Source organism: Bos mutus, chromosome 3 (genome assembly GCF_027580195.1).
Source record: "Bos mutus isolate GX-2022 chromosome 3, NWIPB_WYAK_1.1, whole genome shotgun sequence".
NCBI lineage: Eukaryota > Metazoa > Chordata > Mammalia > Artiodactyla > Bovidae > Bos > Bos mutus.
The window spans coordinates 49,297,449-49,322,109 of record NC_091619.1 but is presented as its reverse complement, the minus strand read 5'-3'; the positions used below and the strand labels follow the sequence as shown (position 1 = coordinate 49,322,109).

Sequence of the window (24,661 nt, the reverse complement as noted above, 5' to 3'; positions counted from 1 at the left end):
ACTTAAATTTCAATAATCCTTTATTATATACAGGATAAAAAAATTTGTATTATATACAGAAGTAATTTGTAAAAGGACAAATATTGAGTGGCAGAATTGGGATAAAAATGCCACTGTTAAAAGACATTGCTGTGCACTGTAAAATACCTGTTTCAATTTTTAAAATTTTTCCATGGGGTGGGGGTGGGGGAGTGTCATTTATAAAACAAGGAGTTTTGTTTCTCTTGTTTTTATGAAGCCTTTTAACTTAACTACCTCCAGCGGAATAAGAGATATCAAGAAAGGCTATGGGTGCCATACAGTCTGAAAAAAAAACTGTAGCACATGTGGGCATTTCCAGCCGCTTATCAGGAGGATGTGCCATGATGACAGTGCTATGAAACAAGTGAACACTGAGGAACAAAAATTCCGAGTACCATGTCTACTTAGAAAACTTTTTAGCATGGATAGTCCACCTCACTTTATAGTTTTCCCAAACCAAATAGAAAAAAATAATTAAAAAACAATAAAAATTTAGAAACCAACAACACTGCATTGAAAGTTTTAAAACAAATCAACAAAAACTGGGCTTTTATATATGAGGTTGACTTGAGGTCAGGAAAAGAATGATAAATTTTTAAGTTTAATTAGGTCCCATTTGTTTATTTTTGCTTTTATTTCCAATATTCTGGGAGGTGGGTCATAGAGGATCCTGCTGTGATGTATGTCGGAGAGTGTTTTGCCTATGTTCTCCTCTAGGAGTTTTATAGTTTCTGGTCTTACATTTAGATCTTTAATCCATTTTGAGTTTATTTTTGTGTATGGTGTTAGAAAGTGTTCTAGTTTCATTCTTTTACAAGTGGTTGACCAGTTTTCCCAGCACCACTTGTTAAAGAGATTGTCTTTAATCCATTGTATATTCTTGCCTCCTTTGTCAAAGATAAGGTGTCATGGGGAGGGAGGATGGAGGAGGGTTCAGGATGGGGAACACATGTATACCTGTGGCGGATTCATTTTGATATATGGCAAAACCAATACAATATTGTAAAGTTAAAAAATAAAATTAAATTAAAAAAAAATAAAGAATGATAAACTTTTGAGAGAAGAAAGAAATCATCAAGGGGCTTCCCTGGTGGCTCACTGGTAAAGAATCTGCCTGCCAACGCAGGAGACATAGGTTCTACCCCTGATCCAGGAAGATCTCACATGCCACAGAGCAACTAAGCCCCTCCGCAACAAGAGAAGTTGCTGCAATGAGAAGCCCACACACTGCAACTAGAGAGTAGCCCCTACTCACCTCAACTAGAGAAAACACCATAAAGCAACGAAGACCCAGCACAGCCAAAATAAATAAATAAAATTACTTTAAAAAATCATCAAAGCCAAGAGAAGCTCAAAGTGAGGTTTAATAACAACTATCACATTGAGCCCAAGCCCTGATCATTTCCCATGCAGCTGTTTCATTTTAATATGTTCCTGTAACACTCACTACAAAACAGATTTTTAAAGTTTATGATGATAACAACAATGATGATAGCAGCTAACATCTACTGAGTGCTCATTATATGTCAGGCATATGCTAAGCACTTTGTATCCTCACTTAACCTAAGTAACCTAAAAAGACCCAGCAAGGTAAAAAGAAATTGGCAATTCTGTCACTTGGGAATATGGATTACAGAGCCCATATTCATAACTTGCAAGCCATATAAAGGATGAAATAATACTTTTTAGAGCTTAATATATTGTTTTAATATGTGAAAGTATTAGTCCCTCAGTAATGTCTGACTCTTTGCAACCCCATGGATTGTAGCCTGCGAGGCTCCTCTGTCCATGGCATTTTCCAGGCAAGAATACTGGAGTGAGTACCCATGTCCTTCTCCAGCATATCTTCCCGATCCAAGGATTGAACACTGGTCTCCTGTATTGCAGTGAGATTCTTTACTGTCTGAGCCACCAGGGAAGAATTTTAATATGTACTATATTAAGAATTAGAGCTTCCCAGGTGACTCAGTGGTAAAGAATCTGCCTGCCAATGCAGGAGATGCCAGAGAGTCAGGTTCAATTCCTGAGTAAAGAAGATCCCCAGGGGGGGGGGCATGTCAATCCACTGGAGTATTCTTATCTGGAGAATACCCACAGACAGAGGTGCCTGGCGGGTTACAGTCCATGGGGTTGCAAAGAGTTGGACACAACTGGGTGACTAAGCACAACACAGCACATGGTACATTCTACTGTTACGGCTAAAGCATCTGAGAAAACTATTATTACATAGGCAAATGGTCAAGAATATGATTCCATGCAAAGAAATATCAGAAGATAAAAAAAAATTTAAATAAAAAGTTGTATCTTGCTCTCCCACCCAGCATACGATCCCAAAAGATGTTTGTAATCCTCCCTACATGCTCCATGTAGTCTTTGTTTAAAAGAAATCCAAACAATATGGATGCCCTATTTAAGATTTGCCACACTAAACTTTTTTGAAAAAATGGTATATCATTTTTTAAATGATTTCCAACATCTGAAAACTTACATACATCCTTTAAGATGGAAGATCATCTCTGATTATTTTTATACTCAACTGCAAGATACTCTGATGAAAAAAAATGCTAAGAAAACAATTATTTCCATTGAAGTGAGCATTCATTTATTATTTAGGCTGAAAAGAAATGATTACATATGAATGTAAAAGGTTTAATCTTAGACTAAGGCCAAAATTATTTTGGAAGAAAACTTCTGTTCAGATTTCTAGGCATACTGACCAACAGTGTAAGAATTTACCAAGCTTAAAAAGTTAGCTTAAAGCTCAACATTCAGAAAACTAAGATCATGGCATCCAGTCCCATCACTTTATGGCAAATAGATGGAGAAACAGTGGAAACAGTGGCTGACTTTATTTTTCTGGGCTCGAAAATCACTGCAGATGGTGACTGCAGCCATGAAATTAAAAGATGCTTACTCCTTGGAAGGAAAGTTATGACCAACCTAGATAGCATATTAAAAAGCAGAGATGTTACTTTGTTAACAAAGGTCTGTCTAGTCAAGGCTATGGTTTTTCCAGTGGTCATGTATGGATGTGAGTGTTGGACTATAAAGAAAGCTGAGCACCGAAGAATCGATGCTTTTGAACTGTGTTGGAGAAGACTCGGAGATCCAAGCAGGCAATCCTGAGGGAGATCAGTCCTGGGTGTTCATTGGAAGGACTGATTTTAAAGCTGAAACTCCAATACTTTGGCCACCTGATGTGAAGATCTGACTCATTTGAAAAGACCCTGATGCTGGGAAAGATTGAGGGCAGGAGGAGAAGGGGACAACAGAGGATAAGATGGCTGGATGGCATCACCAACTCGATGGACATGGGTTTGGGTGGACTCCAGGAGTTGGTGACGGACAGGGAGGCCTGGCATGCTGCAGTTCATGGGGTCGCAAAGAGTCGGACATGACTGAGCAACTGAACTGAACTGAATATACTCTATTTTGGATTTCTAGGAAATTTAAATAAACTTACCAATAATTACATGGCTTTTAAAAATTAAATGGCTTTTTCTTGAAATGTCACCGAAGTACAGTTTAAAAGTGTTTATTGTGCAGGAAGAGATGTTAGATATTAACTTCCATATTCATAAAGAAAAACAAACCCACTAGGTAAAATCAGGTGTTGGGCAATTCTAAATGCTGCTCAACAAACATATTTTCTAAAATGAATTATCTAAAAGATTTCACAAGTGCACTAACAGTTTTTAATTTATTAATGTTTATTCATATGTTTACTCTAAGTACGATTAGTTTTTATTCCTCACACCAAATCCTTGGTTCTTAAAATTATCACATAATTATTTCATATTTTCTTCTAGAATTATAGGAAGAGGAAGGAAGATCAAAAGAAATCTTGCCTAGCCTCCTGTTTAGTACCTCCTGGTACAAAGGTCCCAATCATCTGAAAGGCAGTCACTTCAGCAGTCAACAACGTTAACTATTACAATCCTTCTTGTATACGCTGATCCTAGCCAATAAACTGATGGACAAAGATTACTTATTCAGGACACCTGAATGATAGGCAGTCGTGTGTAGGATAAAAAGTTTTTAAATATTAATAGACCAAGCAAGACTCAGTAGATCTCCTCAGGAAAAACCATCCAACATAAACACATCTGTGCCTCAACACACTCAAAAGGGACAGTCAGACATGCGACTGTATGAAATGTTACTGGACATTTCTACCTCTATGGGCTTCCTAGGAAAACTGATGTGTAACATTGCATAGCAAACACTTCAAGGGATCAGTTCAGTTCAGTCGCTCAGTCGTGTCCGACTCTGCGACCCCATGAACAGAAGCACGCCAGGCCTCCCTGTCCATCACCAACTCCCAGAGTCCACCCAAACCCATGTCCATTGAGTTGGTGATGCCATCCAACCATCTCATGCTCTGCCGTCCCCTTCTCCTCCTGCCCTCAATCTTCCCCAGCATCAGGGTCTTTTCAAATGAGTCTAGCTCTCCGTATCAGGTGGCCAAAGTACTGGAGTTTCAGCTTCAACATCAGTCCCTCCAATGAACACCCAGGACTGATCTCCTTTAGAATGGACTGGTTGGATCTCCTTGCAGTCTAAGGGACTCTCAAGAGTCTTCCCCAACACCATAGTTCAAAAGCATCAGTTCTTCGGTGCTCAGCTTTGTTTATAATGCAACTCTCACATCCATACATGACTACTGGAAAAACCATAGCCTTGACCAGGATAGTTTAATCTAAATGCTTGGATTTATCTTATGCTTAGTTTAATGTTTATCATTTAAAATTACTAAATGAAGTAAATTTTATTTAGTACAGTAAATACTAAGTAATAAATTAACTCAGATCATTGTACAGCACAAGAAAATATAGCCATTACTTTGTGATAACTTTAAATGGAGTAAATATGTTGCATACCTGAAACTAGTATTATAAACCAACTACATATTTCAATTAAAAAATTATAATAAAATAACATCATTTTTGAAAACCAGCAATATCAAGTTCATTGGAACCAGTGACCTGTTAAAGACAATCATTCAATAATTGTGTACTGCACAAACGCTTTTTAAGGAATATCAATACTCAAAATCTATTAAAATTATACTAAAAACTGCCATTCAAAAGTTTAATATATATCATCGTACCAACTGCATTAAAAATGATATGAAAACACCAAAACAAATAAAAGCACATGAGTCTGGAATGATACAAAAGTATTCAAAGTACATGAGAGAGAGAGATTGAAGGGGAAAAAAAGAAAAAATTCTTTTACAGAGAAACATTAGCTAACAGAGTAGGAAAAAATGAGAAAATATGGAAATCACCATCTTGAAAACCCAATCAGAGGATGCTAAAACCATTAGGTAATAGATGAATAGAGGACAAGATATTTATTTGGTACAAAAGTATTTCCCAATATATTAATTATTGCAAAGAAGAAACCATACCTTTACAAGGGAGAGGGTGTATGGTAACCAAACTCGGCATGACAAACTAACTCAGCATCACTAAATAGTGGGAACTTACATTATGGGATTCCTGATTTAAAGCAAAGTTCACAACATCATCTATAATCTAAATGTTAAAAATATTTACTGAATCTAGTTTACAGAAGATATGACACCATGAAGAAGGAATCAGACAAATCCAGGGTATAAGACAAGACAAATTAGTTACATATGTAAAAAGCCAATGTTATCCCTAAATGGGCTATTATTTTTTTCTGTCTTTAGTCAGTCTAGACAGTTTTATCAACTTCATTGATGCTTTAAAAGAACCAGCATTTGGTTTCACAGATTTTCTCTATTTTTGTTTTATACTGTTTTCAATTTCATTAATTTTTACTCTCTTTATACTTGTTCCTTCTACTTGCTTTAGGTTTAATTTTCTTGGACAAATCTAGTTTCTTAAGGTAGAAGAATAGATTGTTGGTTTGAGACTTATTTCCTTTCCTAATATAAGCATTCGATGCTATAAATTTTTCACTAGCCAATGCTTTAAGTAGTCATTTTTAAGTAATTGAGAGGTGATTTTAAAGCTTAATGATGTTGAGGATCTTTTCAAATGTTTGTTGCCTTTTGTATATTTCTTTGGAAAAAGATCTAGTTAAGTCTTCTGCCTACTTAAAAAAATGTCTTACTGAAATACAATTGACATATAACATTATATTAACTATAGCTGTACAAAATCATGGTTTGGTATTCATATAAATTGCGAAAGGATCACCACAATGTCTAACATTCATCACCATACGCAGTTACAATTTTGCACTTTCAAAACCTATTCTCAGCAACTTTCAAATGTGCAATATAGTATTGTCAACTATAATCACCATGTTGTGTATTACATTCCCATGACTTATTTATAACTGGAAATCTCTACCTTTTGATTCCCTTAACTACATTTCACTCATCCTCCCATCTCTTGAAACCACCAATCTATTGTCTCTATCTATGAGCTTGGACTTTTTGTTTTTGGGTTCACATATAAGTGAGTCATGTGATATGTGCCTACACTATCTGACATTTCTCTTAGCATAATGCCTTCAATGTCCATCCATGTTGTTGCAAATAGCAAGATTTCATTGTTTTCATGGCTGAATAATATTCTAGCATGCAAGGGTGTATTGTGTGTGTTTATGTGTATCATTTTATCCATTCATCCATTGGTGGACACGTAGGTTGTTTCCATGTCTTGGTTGATGCTGTATAATTCTCTGTTCATTTTAAAACTGAGTAGTCTTTTTGTTCCGGAGAAGGCAATGGCAAGCCACTCCAGTACTCTTGCCTAGAAAATCCCATGGATGGAGGAGCCTGGTAGGCTGCAGTCCATGGGGTCGCTACAAGTTGGATGCGACTGAGCGACTTCACTTTCACTTTTCACTTTCACACAATGGAGAAGGCAATGGCAACCCACTCCAGTGTTTTTGCCTGGAGAATCCCAGGGACGGCAAAGCCTGGTGGGCTGCCGTCTATAGGGTCACACAGAGTTGGACACGACTGAAGCGACTTAGCAGCAGCAGCAGCAGCAGTCTTTTTGTTCAGAGTCCTCTATACATTCTAGATGCTAAACAATTAAATATGTGATTTGCAAATATTCTCTACCATTTTGTTGGCTGTCTTTTCATTTTCTGGATAATGTTCTTTGACGCTCAAAGGGTTTACTTTTGAAGTTCAGTTTACCTGTTTTTTGGTGGTGGTTGTTGCTCATCCTTTTGGTGCCAAAGAATTCATATCTAAGAATCCACTGCCATATCTGAGCTCATGAAGGTTTATCTTTATGTGTTTTAAAAGCACAAAGATGGCTGATATTCATTTTGAGTAATTTTTTAATGTGGTGTATGATAAGAGTCTAAGTTTATTTTTTTGCATGGGGATATCCTGTTTTCCAAGAACCATTTGTTAAAGAACCTATTCTTCCTTACCAATTGGTCTTGGTAACCTTTTTTGAAAATCAATTGGCCATAGATGTATTGGCTTATTTCTGAACTCTCAATTTCTACTTCAGTGATCTATATTTCTATCTTCTTGCCACATTGTTTTGATTATTCTAGCTCTGTAGTAAGTTCTCAAATTGGGAAATGTGAGTCTGCCAACTCCGTTCTTTTTCAAGATTGTTTTCCCTATTTAGAGCTCTTTGCAATTCCATGTGAACTTCAGGATAAGTTTTCTCATTTCTGTAAAAGACTGATAGGGTTGACAGAATTAAATCTATACATCATATTAGGTAGCACTGACATCTTAATAATATGAATCTTCCAATATATGAACATGGGGTCTTTCCATTTATTTATGCCTTAATTTCTTTCATCAACAGATGAATGGATAAACAATGATTCATAGTCTTCAGTGCACAGTCTTTCATCTTCCTAGTTAAATTTACTCCTATGTACCATAATGAATTATCACTTAACATCTACCATGAGGATGGCTATTTTTTCTTTAAATAAAAAACAGTAAAGAAAAAAAGCAAAGCAAAGAACAAGAGTTGTTGAGGATGTAGAGAAATTAATTGGAACCCTTGTACATTGCTGGTGGGAATGTGAAATGATGCAGCAGCTGTGGAAAATAGTCTGCTGATTCTACAAAAAGTTAAACATGGAATTACCATTTGATGGAGCAACTCTGCTTCTAGGTATATAGTCAAAAGAATTAAAAGCAGGGACACAAACAGATATTTGTGTGTTAATGATCAATGATCACAGCAGTATTATTCATGACAGCCAAAAAGTAGAAACAACCAAAATGACCATAAACGGATGAGTGGGTAAACAAAATATATACGCATACAATGGAATATTATGCAGCCACAGTAAAAACTAAGGAAATTCTGATATTAATGCAATGCTACAACAAGGATGAGCCTTGAAAGCATTATGTTAAATGAAATAAGCCAGATACAAAAGGATGAATATTATATGACTCTACTTATATGATACAATGGAGGTTACCAAGGGTGAAGAGGTGGAGGTGCAAAGGACAGTTATTTTTTAATGGGTGCAAAGTTTCTGTCTGAGATGATGACAAAGCTCTAGAAATACAGTAGTTATTGTCATACAACAGTAAAAGTATATTTAGTGCCACTGACCTGAGCACTTAAATGGTACATCTTATGTTGTGTCTATTTTACCACAATGAAGAAAAAAATTTTCAAGAAGAAAAAAAGTGGGTGAACATGTTAAGTGCAAGAAGCCAGACACAGAAGCCTCATACCTTACAATTCCATTTATATGAAATTCTAAAAAAGGCAAAACTACAGTGACAGAAAGCAGAAAGGCTGCTGGGAGTGAAAAGGTGAAATGCAAAGGGACATGAAGGAAATTGTGGGGATGATGGAAATGCTCTGTATTTTGACTGTGAAGGTTATACGACTAATGTCCAAAACACATCAAACCATATATTTTAATTTGATGAATTTGATTGCATGTAACTTATACCTCAACAAAGTTCATTTAAAAAATTAAAGAGAAAGACTTGACATGGTTTAGCCTTATACAATCATTTTGGAAAAGAAAAGAAACCCAATCCTGAGTATCCAAAGTCACAAAGCTAGCAAAACAGGATTAGAATTCAGTTCCCTATATGAAATCCAAAGCTATGTATATCATATAAAATGACACTACTGGCAGTAGAGGGTGGTGATGGTGGTTGATTATATTGGTAATTCAATATCTCCTGCTGGAATAAACTTGAAAACCTTAGAGAATTTTGAAGACTTCATGATGTTATATTGGAAGGCTGTAATCAAGACATTTAGCAATGTCAGTTCAGTATTGGTATTCTCAGTACCTTGCAAAGAAATTATTCCATTTGTCAAAATTCCAATAAGATTTTGTATCTTTGGATCTTAAACACATTCTGCCTCTGAAGCAATATCAAAAGAGACTAACTACTTTTCCATAAACTCACCTCTCCAATACTTAAAAATAACTACCTATGATGATCTTTAAAACCTTCTTTAGTGGAATCTAAAAATATCCAGGGATTCCACATCTTCCTAAACTTGCCATAATACAGTCTGTAAACATTTCATATGAGTTTTGGTATTCAAACTAGATACAACACCACCAAGTTTCTACAAGCTACTTATAGAACACTATACTTGGGATTTGGGGAGTATCATATTATTACTGGTAATTCCTGATTCTCAATTTCAAGGTTTTGTTACATAAAGCATCACTAAGATATATCTTTAAGATTTAAACTTCAAGACAAAACTATAGATTTATTTCTATGAGATAATCTTTTATTTAGTTTCTTATTCTGAACAGACTGTTTAAATATTTTGAAATCTTGACTCACCATTAGCATATTACCTACATTCCTAAAATATTTCATATATAAACTTTAAACATACCTTTACATGAAGATTTAAATAATATATATTTGAAGCACAGACTTAGCAGACAAAGACCTCTGATATCTCTTCAACATGAATAGCCGTTTTGACACAGTCACTTGTAAAACCACTTGTTTACTAATTCCATCTATATTTTTCTACTCTGTCAAGAATGATATCATGAGAGAGACTACCAATAACTTCTAAGAATTTCTGTTTATTACAGAAATAAAGTTAGTTTGTTATGACATACAGAGTAAATTAGCATTCAGTTAATATAAGTTATTTTTCTATTTATTCACAAATCACATGCTTCAGGAATTTTTAATGAAGCATTATCAAGGTCACTGATCTTCTTTTGAGATATCCAGCCATTATTACTTAGCTGCAGTTGCCAACCTCAAAGCCTTTAGTATCTCTTATTTTGTAAGATCCTTTTAAAAAAGTAATATTCCTGTGATCATCCTGATAACTGATTACCCAGAGATATACACTTTACTTTGAAGTTGAAATTTTAACCAAGGCTCTGATATTTTCACCTATTTTTGTGCATTGCTGTTTTATACATCTGCTTTACAGTTTATTTCAGTTTAAGAGAATGCTTGCTTAGACGGTAACAAAATTGAAGTAGAGATTTGCTTTCTACTTGCTGTATCATAGGCCCTCAGTATGGGTCTGTGTTGGAGAAGTCTCTTGAGAGTCCCTTGGACTGCAAGGAGATCCAACCAGTACATCCTAAAGGAGATCAGTCCTGGGTGTTCATTAGAAGGACTGATGTTGAAGCTGAAACTCCAAATACTTTGGCCACCTGATGCGAAGAGCTGGACTCATTTGAAAAGACCCTGATGCTGGGAAAGATTGAGGGCAGGAGGAGAAGGGGATGACAGAGGATGAGATGGTTGGATGGCATCACCGACTCAATGGACATTGGTTTGGGTGGACTTTGGGAGTTGGTGATGGACAGGGAGGCCTGGTGTGCTGTGGTTCATGGGGTCGCAAAGAGTCGGACATGACCGAGCGACTGAACTGAACTGAACTGTCCCTGAATTAGAGTACAAATATTCTTTTTTTACACTTGACTATTTTCAAAAGCTTCAGTTCATTCTGGCTGCTTCTGTCTGCTCTCTTAGCTCTTTCATTATAAACCAGTATTTTTTTAATCTTTGATACATATCTATCCACAGGTCTTATTATTTGAAAAACTATGTAAAAAACTAACAATTCATGATTCTAATGTATTTTATTAAGACTGTAGCTTATACTAAATGTAAACATAGTATTTATCTTTCCTCATGACAAAATCAGATTACACTGATAACTCAGTTCAGCTTAATTCTCAGCTGCTACTGCTGCTGCTACTAAGTCACTTCAGTCATGTCCGACTCTGTGCGACCCCACAGACGCCCACCAGGCTCCTCTGTCCATGGGATTTTCCAGGCAAGAGTACTGGAGTGGGGTGCCACTGCCTTCTCCGCATGACCTCTCAATTCTGTTTTTCCTGTTTTTATGCTTTGATATTACTGATATTTCATTCAAAGGCAAAATAAAACATCTGAGTTCCCATCTTCTTAGTACAGCTAGCCTTCCACAGCCACAGGTTCTGCACTTGCAGATTCAACCAACCATGGGTTGAAAATATTCAGGAAAAAAAATTCCAGAAAGTACCAAAAAGCAAAATTTAAATTTGTCATACAAAGGCAACTATTTACATAGCATTTATTGGGTTGGCCAAAGAGCTCGTTCAGGTTTGTAAGATGGTACAGACAAACCTGAATGAACTTTTGGCCAGCGTAATAGACTGTACTAGGTATTACTATTATAAGTAACCTAGAGATGATTTATAATAGTAATACCTAGTACAATCTATTACGCTGGCCAAAAGTTCATTCAGGTTTGTCTGTACCAAAGTATATGAGAGGATGCATGCAGATTAAATGCAAATATGATGCCTTTTACAAAAGGGACTTGAGCACACAATAATTTGGTATCCTCAAGTGTCCTGGAACCAGTCTTCCACAGATAATAAGCAGTGAATGTATTCTTTGACCACTCTTTTATTCATTTTTTGGTAACCATATTCAATCAACATAATAAGAAAAAAATCTATGTTTTTTTCAATTACCAATGTCTTCTTTTTGCTTTTAGTTTTCTGATTTTCATGCTCAGAAGAGAATACAAGATCTTAATTTTTCTGAATAAAAATAACACCCAACTTTGAAGTCATTCTTTTGCTTTACGGACCCATATAGAGTTATAAGTTTAACACTTTTTCTTCCTATTCCTGTTACAATCCAACTCTTACTTGAAAACAGAAAGCTGAAATAAGAAATAATATATTCTCAAAGATAAACAGCTGGCTTTTCAACTCTCATATAGTTGGGTTTTTTTTAACTTCCAAATTTTTGATTAAGATCACACTGGTCTGAATTTGCCAATGGAAAATAGTATCTAAGTTACAAAAGATACCTGAGGATAGTTCTATGATCAGTAGCAGTTTACTACTGTAAGTTATGGGGAAGGAAATGGCAACCAACTCCAGTACTCATGCCTGGAAAATTCCATGGACTGAGGAGCCTGATAGGCTACAGTCCATGGGGTCGCAAAGATAGTTAACTAATATTTTTTAAATCTTTTTTTTTTTTTTCATTTTGACAATTTCTCTCTTCTGGAAAAAACGTAAGCATACAACTGAACCCATAATTTAATGCCTCGATGTATGAGGACTACAGTATTTCTAAGACATAAATCACCATATTATCAAAGATCTAAATGAGGTATTTATATATTTTCTATATGTTAGGTAGTATCTTATGTACACAATTAACAAAAACTGGCAAAAGATTTACAAATTAATCTTTTAATTTGTAAAATGAAAACCTACTTTTTATGAAACAGATATCTAAAACCTAAAAAGCAGGTCTGACAAACACCACTTATTTGCTGTGACTGAAAACATAATGTAAGGAAACAAAATAATACCCATTTCTAACAAAACTGTGTAAACAGAAAAAAAAAAAAATGTTAGAACGAGGAGGCTTTAGGCCACAATAAGACCCCTAAGTATTATAAAACTTCAAATTGATTAAGAATTCAATTACAGTAGAAAACAAAATTGTTAAAAAACTAGAGCACAGAAGTTGTGCTTAAAAAAAAAGTTTAAAGGAAGGGGATGAGGAAGGTGAGAAAAAACACTACCAGACTCCTTACCCATTGTTGTTGGTGCTGGAGCTTCCTGATGGTATTTTCAGCTTGCTCCAGTTTAGCACTGGCCTCATCACTCTGCTGTTTGATGGTGGCCAGCTCCCGTTTTATGAGGTAGTTTTCCTCAGCCTCCTGGGCTCTTGTCACTTGTCCCTTAGGACATAATTTTTGTGTGTGTAAAGCAATTTAGGACAGATTCAAGAAAGACTGCCTTTGTGAGCTTTAGTTACTTACTTTGACATGTTAAAAAAAAAATCACCTCAGAAAACAGAATAACCTAAGTAATCATTAGCCAGCAGCTTATTGCTCCAGCAAATTTTGGGAGACTCAATGAAAAATTCATCTGATAATCTTAAGAACAATTCCTTTCAGTCAATAAAAATTCAATTCATGCAATATTACTGTACATGCAGGACTAATGTTTTCAATGAATAGTGGTTAATTTTGCAGAATCCACTTATTGCCATTTTGAAATAAATACTTTAAAATAAGGTTAGCTCTAAAACGTGCAAAAGATGGGCTTATTTTAATAAAAGTAACACATTGTTATCAAAAATTAAGTTTACAACCATAGATACCACCCAAAAATTACTTCCAGAAAAATGCATGTAAAATTGCATGCATTAAAATATGAATTTCTAGGTTTAGGACTTCCCTTAGATGTTAGAGAAAATGCTTTAAAAAAAAAAACCAAAAAACTATACCTGTATCAATCTATCTGCCAAGGAAGCACTTTCCTACAAAAGGAAAAATTCAGATAGGAATGTAAGAGACAGAAATAAAACAAAGGTGATAAAATTAGGAATAAGAAGAAACAACACATACCCAAATTCCACCTACTTTTCGTTGCAATTAAAATGGACATTTAGATTTTAAAAGTTTTTTATTGTATGTATTTCTATTCTTAAAGAAAAATATATCAAAATAAAGATAAATGGGAGAACATCATGTACTTCTAGAAGAAACCAAACACAAATTCCAAGAGGGTTTTTTTCATAATTTGGGACAAACCAATATCTTCTCTTTAAAGCATACTTTTAAAGTATTTTTAGCATTATCCATATTGTCAAATCATTTATATGAAAGGGAGAAGGAATTTGAGTAAGCAATTCCACTTATAAAGTATGACAGCAATTTGTGCAACAGCAACTTCCAAAGGAACAAAGCAAGGAAAATATGACAAATGATATTAATGAGCTCAACTGAAATAAACTCTAGCATTAACTGAGTAAGTAAACATTGTGGTTATGGACTTTAATTGGTATCTAAGTATTTACAGGATTCTAAGTGCTAAAGAACACACCTAGGCCAAATAAGCCAGCAAAAAACTATTTAATTTTCTGAAGCAAAATCCAAACTTAACACTTTCCAACAGCACCTTTATTATTCTCAAGATTTGAGGAAATAAAAATACTTTCTCTGTGAAAATGTCTTACTCCAAAGATAAAAGGCCACCTAGAAAGAGGTATAGTTTACTATAAACTGAATATTTAGTTTAAAAAAAATATATATATATATAAAATTAAAATGACTTAAAGACAATTAAGAGCACAACCTTTTGCAGTTACCAAAAAAGCAGAATTATCTTCAAAGCAACTCTAATAAGATGAAGGCATTATATCCTTAATATAATGTACCTGCAATTATTATACAACAAAAATACATATGTAATAAAGTCCTGTCCTTGTGCTATGCTATTTAATATGAAACCACTTCCAAACAAAAGAAAAAATGCAAATAATCTGTATCTTCATTCATTTTGTTCCTAAATACTGACCAATCAATTTTCAGGGAAGATTTTAAGATATTTGGCAATATCATGAGGAGTATTTTTTAAACAACTAATTCTTATCTTTGGTAAAAAAAAAAAAAACCAGAAAACACACCAAGGGTTTGTGAATTAGGACATCTTTAATAAAACAAGTGTCTTAGACTATGCTTTTATTACTCAATATATTCTTACAGCACCAGGAAGAAGACTAAAAAAGAAGTTATATCAAAAGCATAATAAGAAAAAAACACAAAATTGCAATATCTACCCATTATTTTATACGAAATAGAGAGGAAGAGGTAACAAGTGTTATCAAAATAATTCTAAGAACCAAAAGTTTAGGCATAATTCCTGAATTGAAAATCAACAAACTTCATGAGTTTTTATGTTAGAAATTAGTCGGTCATTTTGACTAAATTTAAAGCAAGCCTAGGCCTTAAAGAAATCACTGCCACATTTAATATATGTCTGGACAGTCAGGGCAACATTTGAAAGTCATCTTTAAAATACTATACAGAATCGATTCTCAATTAGGTTACCCCTGAAGAACACACTTTTTAGAGATTATATAATGAAAACAAATAATATTAATATGTTACTCTATTAATAACCTTAGTTTGAAACTTTAGCCTGAGAGTTCAAGGACTAGTAATGATCAATTTTTATTGACAAGTTATTTAGTTAAGCTATGCAAGCTAAATAGTCAGTACCAGAATTTTGGAGACATGTGCTAGATTTTTGAGCCTTTATTTAAAATAGAAAAGTTATTGTGAATTCAACAGATGTTTACAGAAGTAGCAATTTACTTACTTTTTCTAATGTTTCAATGCGCTGTTTTAAAAGTCTATTTTCTGTTCGTAACCTCTGCAGAAAAAAACAAAGGTTTGTTTGCAAACATTCCTGAGAAAGAAAAATGACACCTAAATCATAGTCCATAAAATGTACTACCTTTAATAAACTGGAAAAGAGTCTAAGAAATGGCTACATTATCATCTGTGAAATTCTTAAAGGCTCAGAGTAAGAAATGCATGGAAAAAGAATTGACCATATTTATCATTCTGCCTATGTTTGAATTTTAAATATAAGCTAGAGTACATACAGAAATAATCTCTTTCTTTTCAGTACCTAGCAAAAGGACTCATAATCAGTATTTACTTTTACTTTTTTTTTTTGGCCTCACCTTACAGCTTACAGGATCTTAGTTTCTCGACCAGGGACTGAACCCAGGTCCTCAGCACTGAAAGTACAGAGTCCTAACCACTGGACTGCCGGGGAATTCCCAGTATTTTCTTATATGTCTTAACATCCCCATTAGATAGAAAAGATTCTAACTCATTTTTATCTCCTACAATGACAACGTAAATAATAATCAATTGTCTATTATCAAATAAGAAACCTGAAAAATGTATATTAATGGGATAAATATCAAATTGTCAGTTTAAAACTAGATCAGCTTCCAATTATAATGTGCTGTACATGCAAAGTTGCAAATTTCCACTCTGAAAATATAATGAGTTGATTTCATCAAATGAATTATTTATCATGAGTTGCGTCAAACTTAATTATTAGCATTTTCCTACAGTTAAAAGTAAAACCTGATTTAAAAAAAAACTCTGCACCTAACTATTCAATGCCCAACTCTCAAAACTCTGTCAAATTACTTCTATTAAGTATTAAATCTAACATCCTATAAATTGGTGCAGTCACTATGGAAAACAATATGGAAGTTCTCAAAAAATTAAAAATTGAGTTGCCATTCGATCCTGCAATCCCACTCCTGGGCATACGTATCAAGCGTGTGTGCTCAGTTGTTCAGTTATGTCCAATTCTTTGTGACCCCATGGTCTGTAGCCCGCCACACTTCTTTGTCCATGGAATTTTCCAGGCAAGAATACTGGAGTGGGTTACCATTTGCTACTCCAGAGGATCTTCCCAACCCAGGAATCAAACCCACATCTCTTGCATCTCCTGCACTGGCAGGTGGATTCTTTATCGCTGCACCACCTGGGAATCCCCATGTATATCAAGACAAAACTGTAATTCAAGAAGATATATGCACCATGTTCACAGCAGCAGTATTTACAATAGCCAAGACATGCAAACAACCTAGATGTTTATCAATAGATGAATGGATAAAGAAGATGTGGTACACATACACAATGGAATATTACTCAGTAGCCATAAAAAGAATGATAAAATGCCACTTGCGACAAGGACGGTCATACTATGTGAAGTATGTCAGAATGAGAAACACAAATACTATATGATATCACTTATAAGTGGAATCTAACATACGACACTAATGAACATATCCATGAAACAAAATAGACACACAGACATAGAGAACAGACTTGTGGCTGCTAAAGGGGAGACTGCAGATGGGGAAAGGACGGACTGGGAGTTTGGGACTAGCAGATGCAAACTACTACATACAGGGTGGATAAACAACAAGGTCCTACTGTACAGCAGAGAGGATGATAGTTAATATCGTGACAACATAATGGAAAATAATATGAAAAAGAATATATATGCGTGCAACTGAATCACTTTGCTATACAGCAAAATTTAACACATCATTGTAAGTCAGATATACAAAAAATCACTCTACATTTTAAAAAAATCATTGTCTTTTTGTATAGTCACCAATATAAGTCATACCTTCATTTTGCCGTCACTGTAATTTCAAACTCCCTCTTACCTTTCTGTACCAATTTGCTCTAGAGCTCAATCTAACTTTCTTTCAACCCTACTTTTCTCTAACTTTCTGCTAAAAATATCTTCCTCGGAAAATTTTTCTATGATTCGATCTATTATTTTGTCAGTAAGGACTAAAATGGCACCCCACCCTAGTATTCTCGCCTGGGAAACCCCATGGGCAGTCCATGGGGCCACAAAGAGTAGGACACAACTGAGCAACTGAACACATAACATATAAAATCTCGTAACAAAACAAAAGACTATAAATTATTGTTTTCTTATTGGGTAGACCATAAAGTGGAATATATCTTAGAGTTATTCCAAATATACTTTGCAAATTAAATTTTCTTGCTCTATTCACTAGAATATATTTAGGTGATATGAATAGATATTACCTTATATGTGCTCTCAGATGACAAAATAGTTTGAGGAGAATAAAATACTTCTTGGCAACTCATATTACATACAGTAAAACGGTCTACACAAATAAACAACTATTAAATGCTGCTAAAGTCTGGAAAGCTAAAGAAATAAACATTCTCAGTATCTTTTCAACATATTTCTTGAAAAAAAAAAGTAGCATTTTGTTTATTCTAAAAGACTTAGGAAGTAAAGTTCAACCAGACAATTAAGAGAATAAAGTTTACACTTGAAATGATTATAAAATAATAAAATTTAAAACTAAAAACACTTTGATTTCCCTTCCCACACCATTTAAATTTTCTGAAATTTTGCTACAAATAAATCCTAAATTCATTTTCCCCTATACAAATATGTTCTCCTATAGCACCTACACAAATATCACTTTTTATCATCAATAAATCATCAATTCCTCACGTGTGTGATATCCACTTCCTGAGGAGATGGAAAATATATAATAGTCTTTATGAGTTATTAAAGACTGTTTCAGGGTTACCTTGACAGTATTTTAGCAATTACAGCTTTTAAAGGTTTCCCCGGTGGCTCAGTGGTAAAGAATCTGACTGCTAAAGCAGGAGACATGGGTTCAATCCCCGGGTCGGGAAGATCCCTTGCAGAAGGAAATGGCAACCCCCTTCAGTATTCTTGCCTGGAGAACTGCATGGACAGAGGAGTCTGGTGGGCTACAATCCACGGGGTCGCAAAAGAGTCAAACAGGATTTAACCACTAAATAACAACAACAATGGAAATACAAGATACCACAAAACTTTATATACAAAGATGGAAACTATAAGCATTATTTTTTAATGATGAAAACAACCGAAATATCCCAAAATCGAGGAATATTAGCTTCAAACAACTCACTCTATTCTTTCCACCTTATTCATTTTATGAAATAACCCAAATACAATAATAATGTTTTTAGTTGGGATAATTCATTGATCCTACCAAGTTTTCACTGTCTCTCATTCCCTAATATCCATTCTTCCCAAAGTTCAATTTCCAATCACTGCAGACTCTCCCCTGCTTTTATTTCCCCTATCCCTTCTCTCCTTTAGTAGTCAGCATTGCCTGGGAAACCACCACTCTGGATCAAAACACACTAACAATTCTGAGCCTCAGCCAGTAAATACAATCAAAGAAAAATAAAACCAAGAAGTTTATTTCAATTAACAATCACTAAATTTAGTTGGACTCAATGCATCCTAGCAATAATAATGTGTCCTTAGTCCACTCTTTCTCCCACCCTCTTAGATCACTATTTCATACTTTCCCCTCTTCAAACAGCAACCCTTCACACCCTACTGTCACTCTCAGATGATAATCTTGTTTCTGAGCTCATGAAAAAATTAAAATAGAATTACAGAAACAATTAGAAACAATCAAAATAGAATTTCACTACATCCCACAACCACATCTGACACCTTACCTACTTTTTTGCCCATATATTTTTACATTTTCTCTCTTTTCTGTTAACTAATTATCTACATAGTATCTTATGATTATACACTGAAGTGACTAAATAAATTCAAGGGATTAGATCTGATAGAGTGCCTGTAGAACTATGGATGGAGGTTCATGACATTGTACAGGAGACAGGGATCAAGACCATCCCCAAGAAAAAGAAAGGCAAACTGGTTGTCTGAGGAGGCCTTACAAGTAGCTGTGAAAAGAAGAGAGGTGAAAGGTAAAGGAGAAAAGAAAAGATATACACACTTGAATGCAGAGTTCCAAAGAATAGCAAGGAGAGATAAGAAAGCCTTCCTCAGTGATCAGTGCAAAGAAATAGAGGAAAACAATAGAATGGGAAAGACTAGAGATCTCTTCAAGAAAATTAGAGATACCAAGGCAACATTTCATGCAAAGATGGGCTCAATAAAGGACAGAAACAGCATGGACCTAACAGAAGCAGAAGATATGAAGAAGAGGTGGCAAGAATACACAGAACTATACAAAAATGATCTTCACGACCCAGATAATCACGATGGTGTGATCACTAACCTAGAGCCAGACATCCTGGAATGTGAAGTCAAGTGGGCCTTAGAAAGCATCTCTACGAACAAAGCTAGTGGAGGTGATGGATTCTAGTTGAGCTATTTCAAATCCTAAAAGATGATGCTGTGAAAGTGCTGCACTCAATACGCCAGCAAAATTGGAAAACTCAGCAGTTGGCACAGGACTGGAAAAGGTCAGCTTTCATTCCAAGCCCTAAGAAAGGCAATGCCAAAGAATGCTCAAACTACTGCACAATTGCACTCATCTCACACGCTAGCAAAATAATGCTCCAAATTCTCCACGTCAGGCTTCAACAGTACACGAACTGTGAACTTCCAGATGTTCAAGCTGGATTTAGAAAAGGCAGAGGAACCAGACACCAAACTGCCAACATCCGTTGGATCCCTGAAAAAGCAAGAGAGTTCCAGAAAAACATCTACTACTGCTTTATTGACCATGCCACTAAGCCTTTGACTGTGTGGATCACAACAAACTGTGGGAGATTCTTCAAGAGATTGGAATATCAGACCACCTGACCTGCCTCCTGAGAAATCTGTATGCAGGTCAAGAGGCAACAGTTAGAACCAGACATGGAACAACAGACTGGTTCCAAATTGGGAAGGGAGTACGTCAAGGCTGTATTTTGTCACCCTGCTTATTTAACTTACATGCAGAGTACATCATGAGAAATGCCAGGCTGGATGAAGCACAAGCTGGAATCAAGACTACCAGGAGAAATATCAATAACCTAAATATGCAGATGACACCACCCTTAGGGCAGAAAGTGAAGAACTAAGGAGCCTCTTTATGAAAGTGAAAGAGGAGAGTGAAAAAGTTGGCTTAAAACTCAACATTCAGAAAACTAAGATTATGGCACTGGTCCCATCACTTCATGGCAAACAGATGAGGAAACAATGTAAACGGTGACAAACTTTATTTTTGGGGCTCCAAAATCACTGTAGATGGTGACTGCAGTCATGACATTAAAAGACACTTGCTCCTTGGAAGAAAAGCTATGACCAACCTAGACAGCATGTTAGAAAGCAGAGACATTACTTTGCCAACAAAGGTCCATCTAGTCAAAGCTATGATTTTTCCAGTAGTCATGTATGAATCAGAGAAGGCAATGGCACCCCACTCCAGTACTCTTGCCTGGAAAATCCCATGGATGGAGGAGCCTGGTAGGCTGCAGACCATGGGGTCGCATAGAGTTGGATACAACTGAAGTGACAGCAGCAGCAGTATGTATGGATGTGAGAGGTAGACTGTAAAGAAAGCTGAGCACCAAAGAATTGATGCTTTTGAACTGTGGTGTTGGAGAAGACTCTTGAGAGTCCCTTGGACTGCAAGGAGATCCAACTAGTCCATCCTAAAGGAGATCAATCCTAAGTATTCATTGGGAAGGCCTGATGCTGAAGCTGAAACTCCAGCACTTTGGCCACCTGATGCAAAGAACTGACTCATTGGAAAAGACCCTGATGCTGGGAAAGATTGAGGGCAGGAAGAGAAGGGGACGACAGAGGATGAGATGGTTGGATGGCATCACCAACTCAATGGACATGAGTTTGAGTAGGCTCCAGGAGTTGGTGATGGACAGGGAAGCCTCACGTGCTGCAGTCCATGGGGTCACAAAGAGTCAGACACAACTAAGCGACTGAACTGAACTGATCTATACAGTAGACCAGGGTGAGTCTTCCACCTCGGTGCTAAACCTCATAATCCTGCTCATTCCAGCAATTATCCTGACAATCATACATCATGAATGTTTCCTATTTAATTATTCCATCTTAACAAAAAAGGAAGGAAAAACAAATTTAAAATCTCTTCAAAATCACTACCCTAAGCATACTGTTCCACTTCTTCCTTCCTTATAGCAAATTCCCTGAAAAATACTTATACTCTCTAACTCCAATTTTTTCTAGTTCATTCTAGTCAAGCTTTAGTTTCCAAAACTTTTACTAATCTATTTCCATGTTGATAAACTCAATCATTATCTTGTCATCCTGATCGCACAAAATCTTTCTTTAGCATTTGACACAGTAAACGACTCTCGGTGAAACACTTTTTTTTTTGTCTCTCTACTTCTAGGTGTTACATTTCCCTGTTGTTATGCTTTACTGATTAGTTCTTGGTCTTCCTAGCTTTTAAATGTTGACATGCTCTCAGGCTTAATTCTTGAATTCTTCTATCAACATCCATTCCCCAGTTAATTTCATCCACTCTCATGGCTTTTAATACTAGTATGATCTTGTCAATAACTGTCAGATTTGTATTTCCAGCCTGTGCTCTCTTAACTCCAACTTCAAATATTTTGAGGAGCTACCTGAATAGCTCCTAGGTATCTCATACTTAATACAGCCAAAACTGGAGCTCTTGATACTCCTTCTGTATACTTTCCTGTTGCAGGCACTGGGAACTGCATTTTCCTAATTGCTCAGGACAAAGTCCTTGATTCCTATCCCTCTGACACCTCCACATCAGTTATACCATCCAATCATTAACACCTCAGTCCAAGCCACCACCTCCTCTTGCCTGCATTACTTCAACAGCTTTCTACTTATTTCTCTTGATTCTGCGCCTACCCTCTGCAATATACTCTCATACAGCAACCAGAAGACATACTGAAAACTTAAGTCATACCTTGTCCTTCTCTACTGAAGACTCTGACAGCTCACCTGAGGAAAAGCTAAAGTCTTCATGTGTTCAGCAACTCCCTATATTATTGTAATGTGCAGCATCTTATGTCTTATTACTTCCTTCATTTTCATGCTGTCCCATCACTATTCCTCATCAGCACTCTCCTGACCAGACTCAGCTCTCCTTATAATATCTAGATCTCTCACTTCCTTCAGGTATTTATTCAAAGGAAACGTGGTCAATTACTCTAAATTTTTAATCCAGACACCATCAGTTTATTTGGCCTTCCCTAAGACTTTTTCCCCTCTGTTTAACACTTATCACCATCTAAAATACTGTACATTTTACCTATCGTATATTTTCCACACTAGAAAACAAGCATCACGAGGGAAGGAATTGGTCTGTTTCATAAACACATCTCAAATGCCTAGAACAGTGTTTGGGCACACAGTAGGCCCTGTAGATATCTGATAAATGAATGATTCCTTCAAAAAATTATGCTCTTGTTTCCCCACTGGACTTTATTAAGTAGCTATTCTTTTTTTTTTTGACAGTGTTCATTTATTTTATTTTTTAACTTTACAATATTGTATTGGTTTTGCCATAGCTATTCATTTTTTAATGAAAAACTTATAAAGCCACAGAAAAATTGGCATACAAGTCCTTTTTAGATAACAATACATTAAAGTTTCTCTTGGCAAGTAGCACAATGTATACACTTAAGAACATGTATGAATCCACACTAACCCAAATCAGAGTTCTAACCCTTGACAATCTTCTATCAATATGTCCTTGCGTGCTTAGTCACTCAGTCATGTCCAACTCTTGAAGACCCCATGGACTGTAGCCTGCCAGGCTCCTCTGTTCATGGGTTTCTCCAGGCAAGAACACTGGAGAGGGCTGCCATTTCCTTCTCCAGGCAACTGTTCCAACCCAGGGATCAAACTCAAGTCTCTTGCATGGCATGTGGATTCTTTACCATCTAAGCCACCAGGGAAGCCCTCTGTCAATATAACCACTAGCATATTATTTGAGCTTCCTGAACCTTGGTTTCTTCACAGAAAGATGAACAACCATTTCAAAAGGTTACCAAAGATTAAAAGGAGATAATGTATATAAATTATCCTTTATATTTTAAGTGTTGAATAAATGTGTGAATACTAGTACTTTATATTGATTGTTTAATATAATTCCTGAATGACTTGTGTAACACTTGTCATGTTTGTATTATTTATGTCAGGCAGTGAAAACAGATGTTCTATATATGTATAAAAATATTTATATATATATGCTCTAGTTTTCAGCATATCTGGAATATCTCATAATTTTTGAAGTAAAAAATATCCAAATCTGACTAATAACCAGTCAGAATTTCTAACTCCTCTTCACAGGACTTAAATCTCTATGCCCCAAAGCACAAATTTAAACATAAATTCATATGTCTATCTTAAATAGAGCAGGGGATAAAGGCTCTTCTTTTTTAAAGATCTGTGGTTTACCCCCAAATAAGCTAGAATTTTAGTATTTCTTACCTCCTCCCCCTCAGGTAGAACATCAAGAGACTGGAAGAAAATACTGACAAAGGTGTTTCAACAAAAAATTTCACATGGTAAAATGTCTAACATTCACCGTATGAAATCGTTATTAACAAAATCTTCCTATAACACTTTCAGAGAAAGAATGGAAAATACTTGAAAGTCACCTTCTTGATCAAGAAGCTGACAGAATTGTTAGCATAAGTTATTGACCTGAAGGTCAAACCTTAAACACATGTCACGTCATCAAAGAATGATCTTTTACTTCTATATCAAAATATCATCATAACTTCTTTATCCATCCATCTGCTGATAGACATCAAAGTTGCTTCCATGTCCTGGCTATTGTAAATAGTGCTGCAATGAACACTGGGGTACATGTGTGCTTATGAATTATGGTTTTCTCAGAGTATACGCCTAGATGTGGGATTGCTGGGTAATATGGTGGTCTCATTCCTAGTTTTTTAAGGAACCTCTATGCTGTCCATAGTGGCTATATCAATTTACATTCCCATCAATGGTGCAAGAGGGTTTCCTTTACTCCACATCCTCTTCAGCATTTACTGTTTGCAAATTTTTT

General features: G+C 35.6%; 1 protein-coding gene across 8 annotated transcripts in view; it reads right to left on the bottom strand.

The window, feature by feature from the left end:
* The window catches only part of EVI5 (ecotropic viral integration site 5), a 238,219-nt gene that overhangs the window by 103,566 nt on the left and 109,992 nt on the right, over positions 1 to 24,661 (bottom strand). For 5 of the 8 annotated variants that reach the window (XM_070367675.1, XM_070367679.1, XM_070367673.1 and 2 more), the window contains 3 exons: positions 15,607 to 15,660; positions 13,730 to 13,762; positions 13,032 to 13,178 (listed from right to left, as the gene is read on the bottom strand). In XM_070367675.1, the coding sequence (XP_070223776.1) occupies positions 13,032 to 13,178; positions 13,730 to 13,762; positions 15,607 to 15,660 (234 nt within the window). The remainder of the gene's footprint in view (positions 1 to 13,031; positions 13,179 to 13,729; positions 13,763 to 15,606; positions 15,661 to 24,661) is intronic. The other 3 variants (XM_070367677.1, XM_070367674.1, XM_070367676.1) reach the window with 2 other exon arrangements.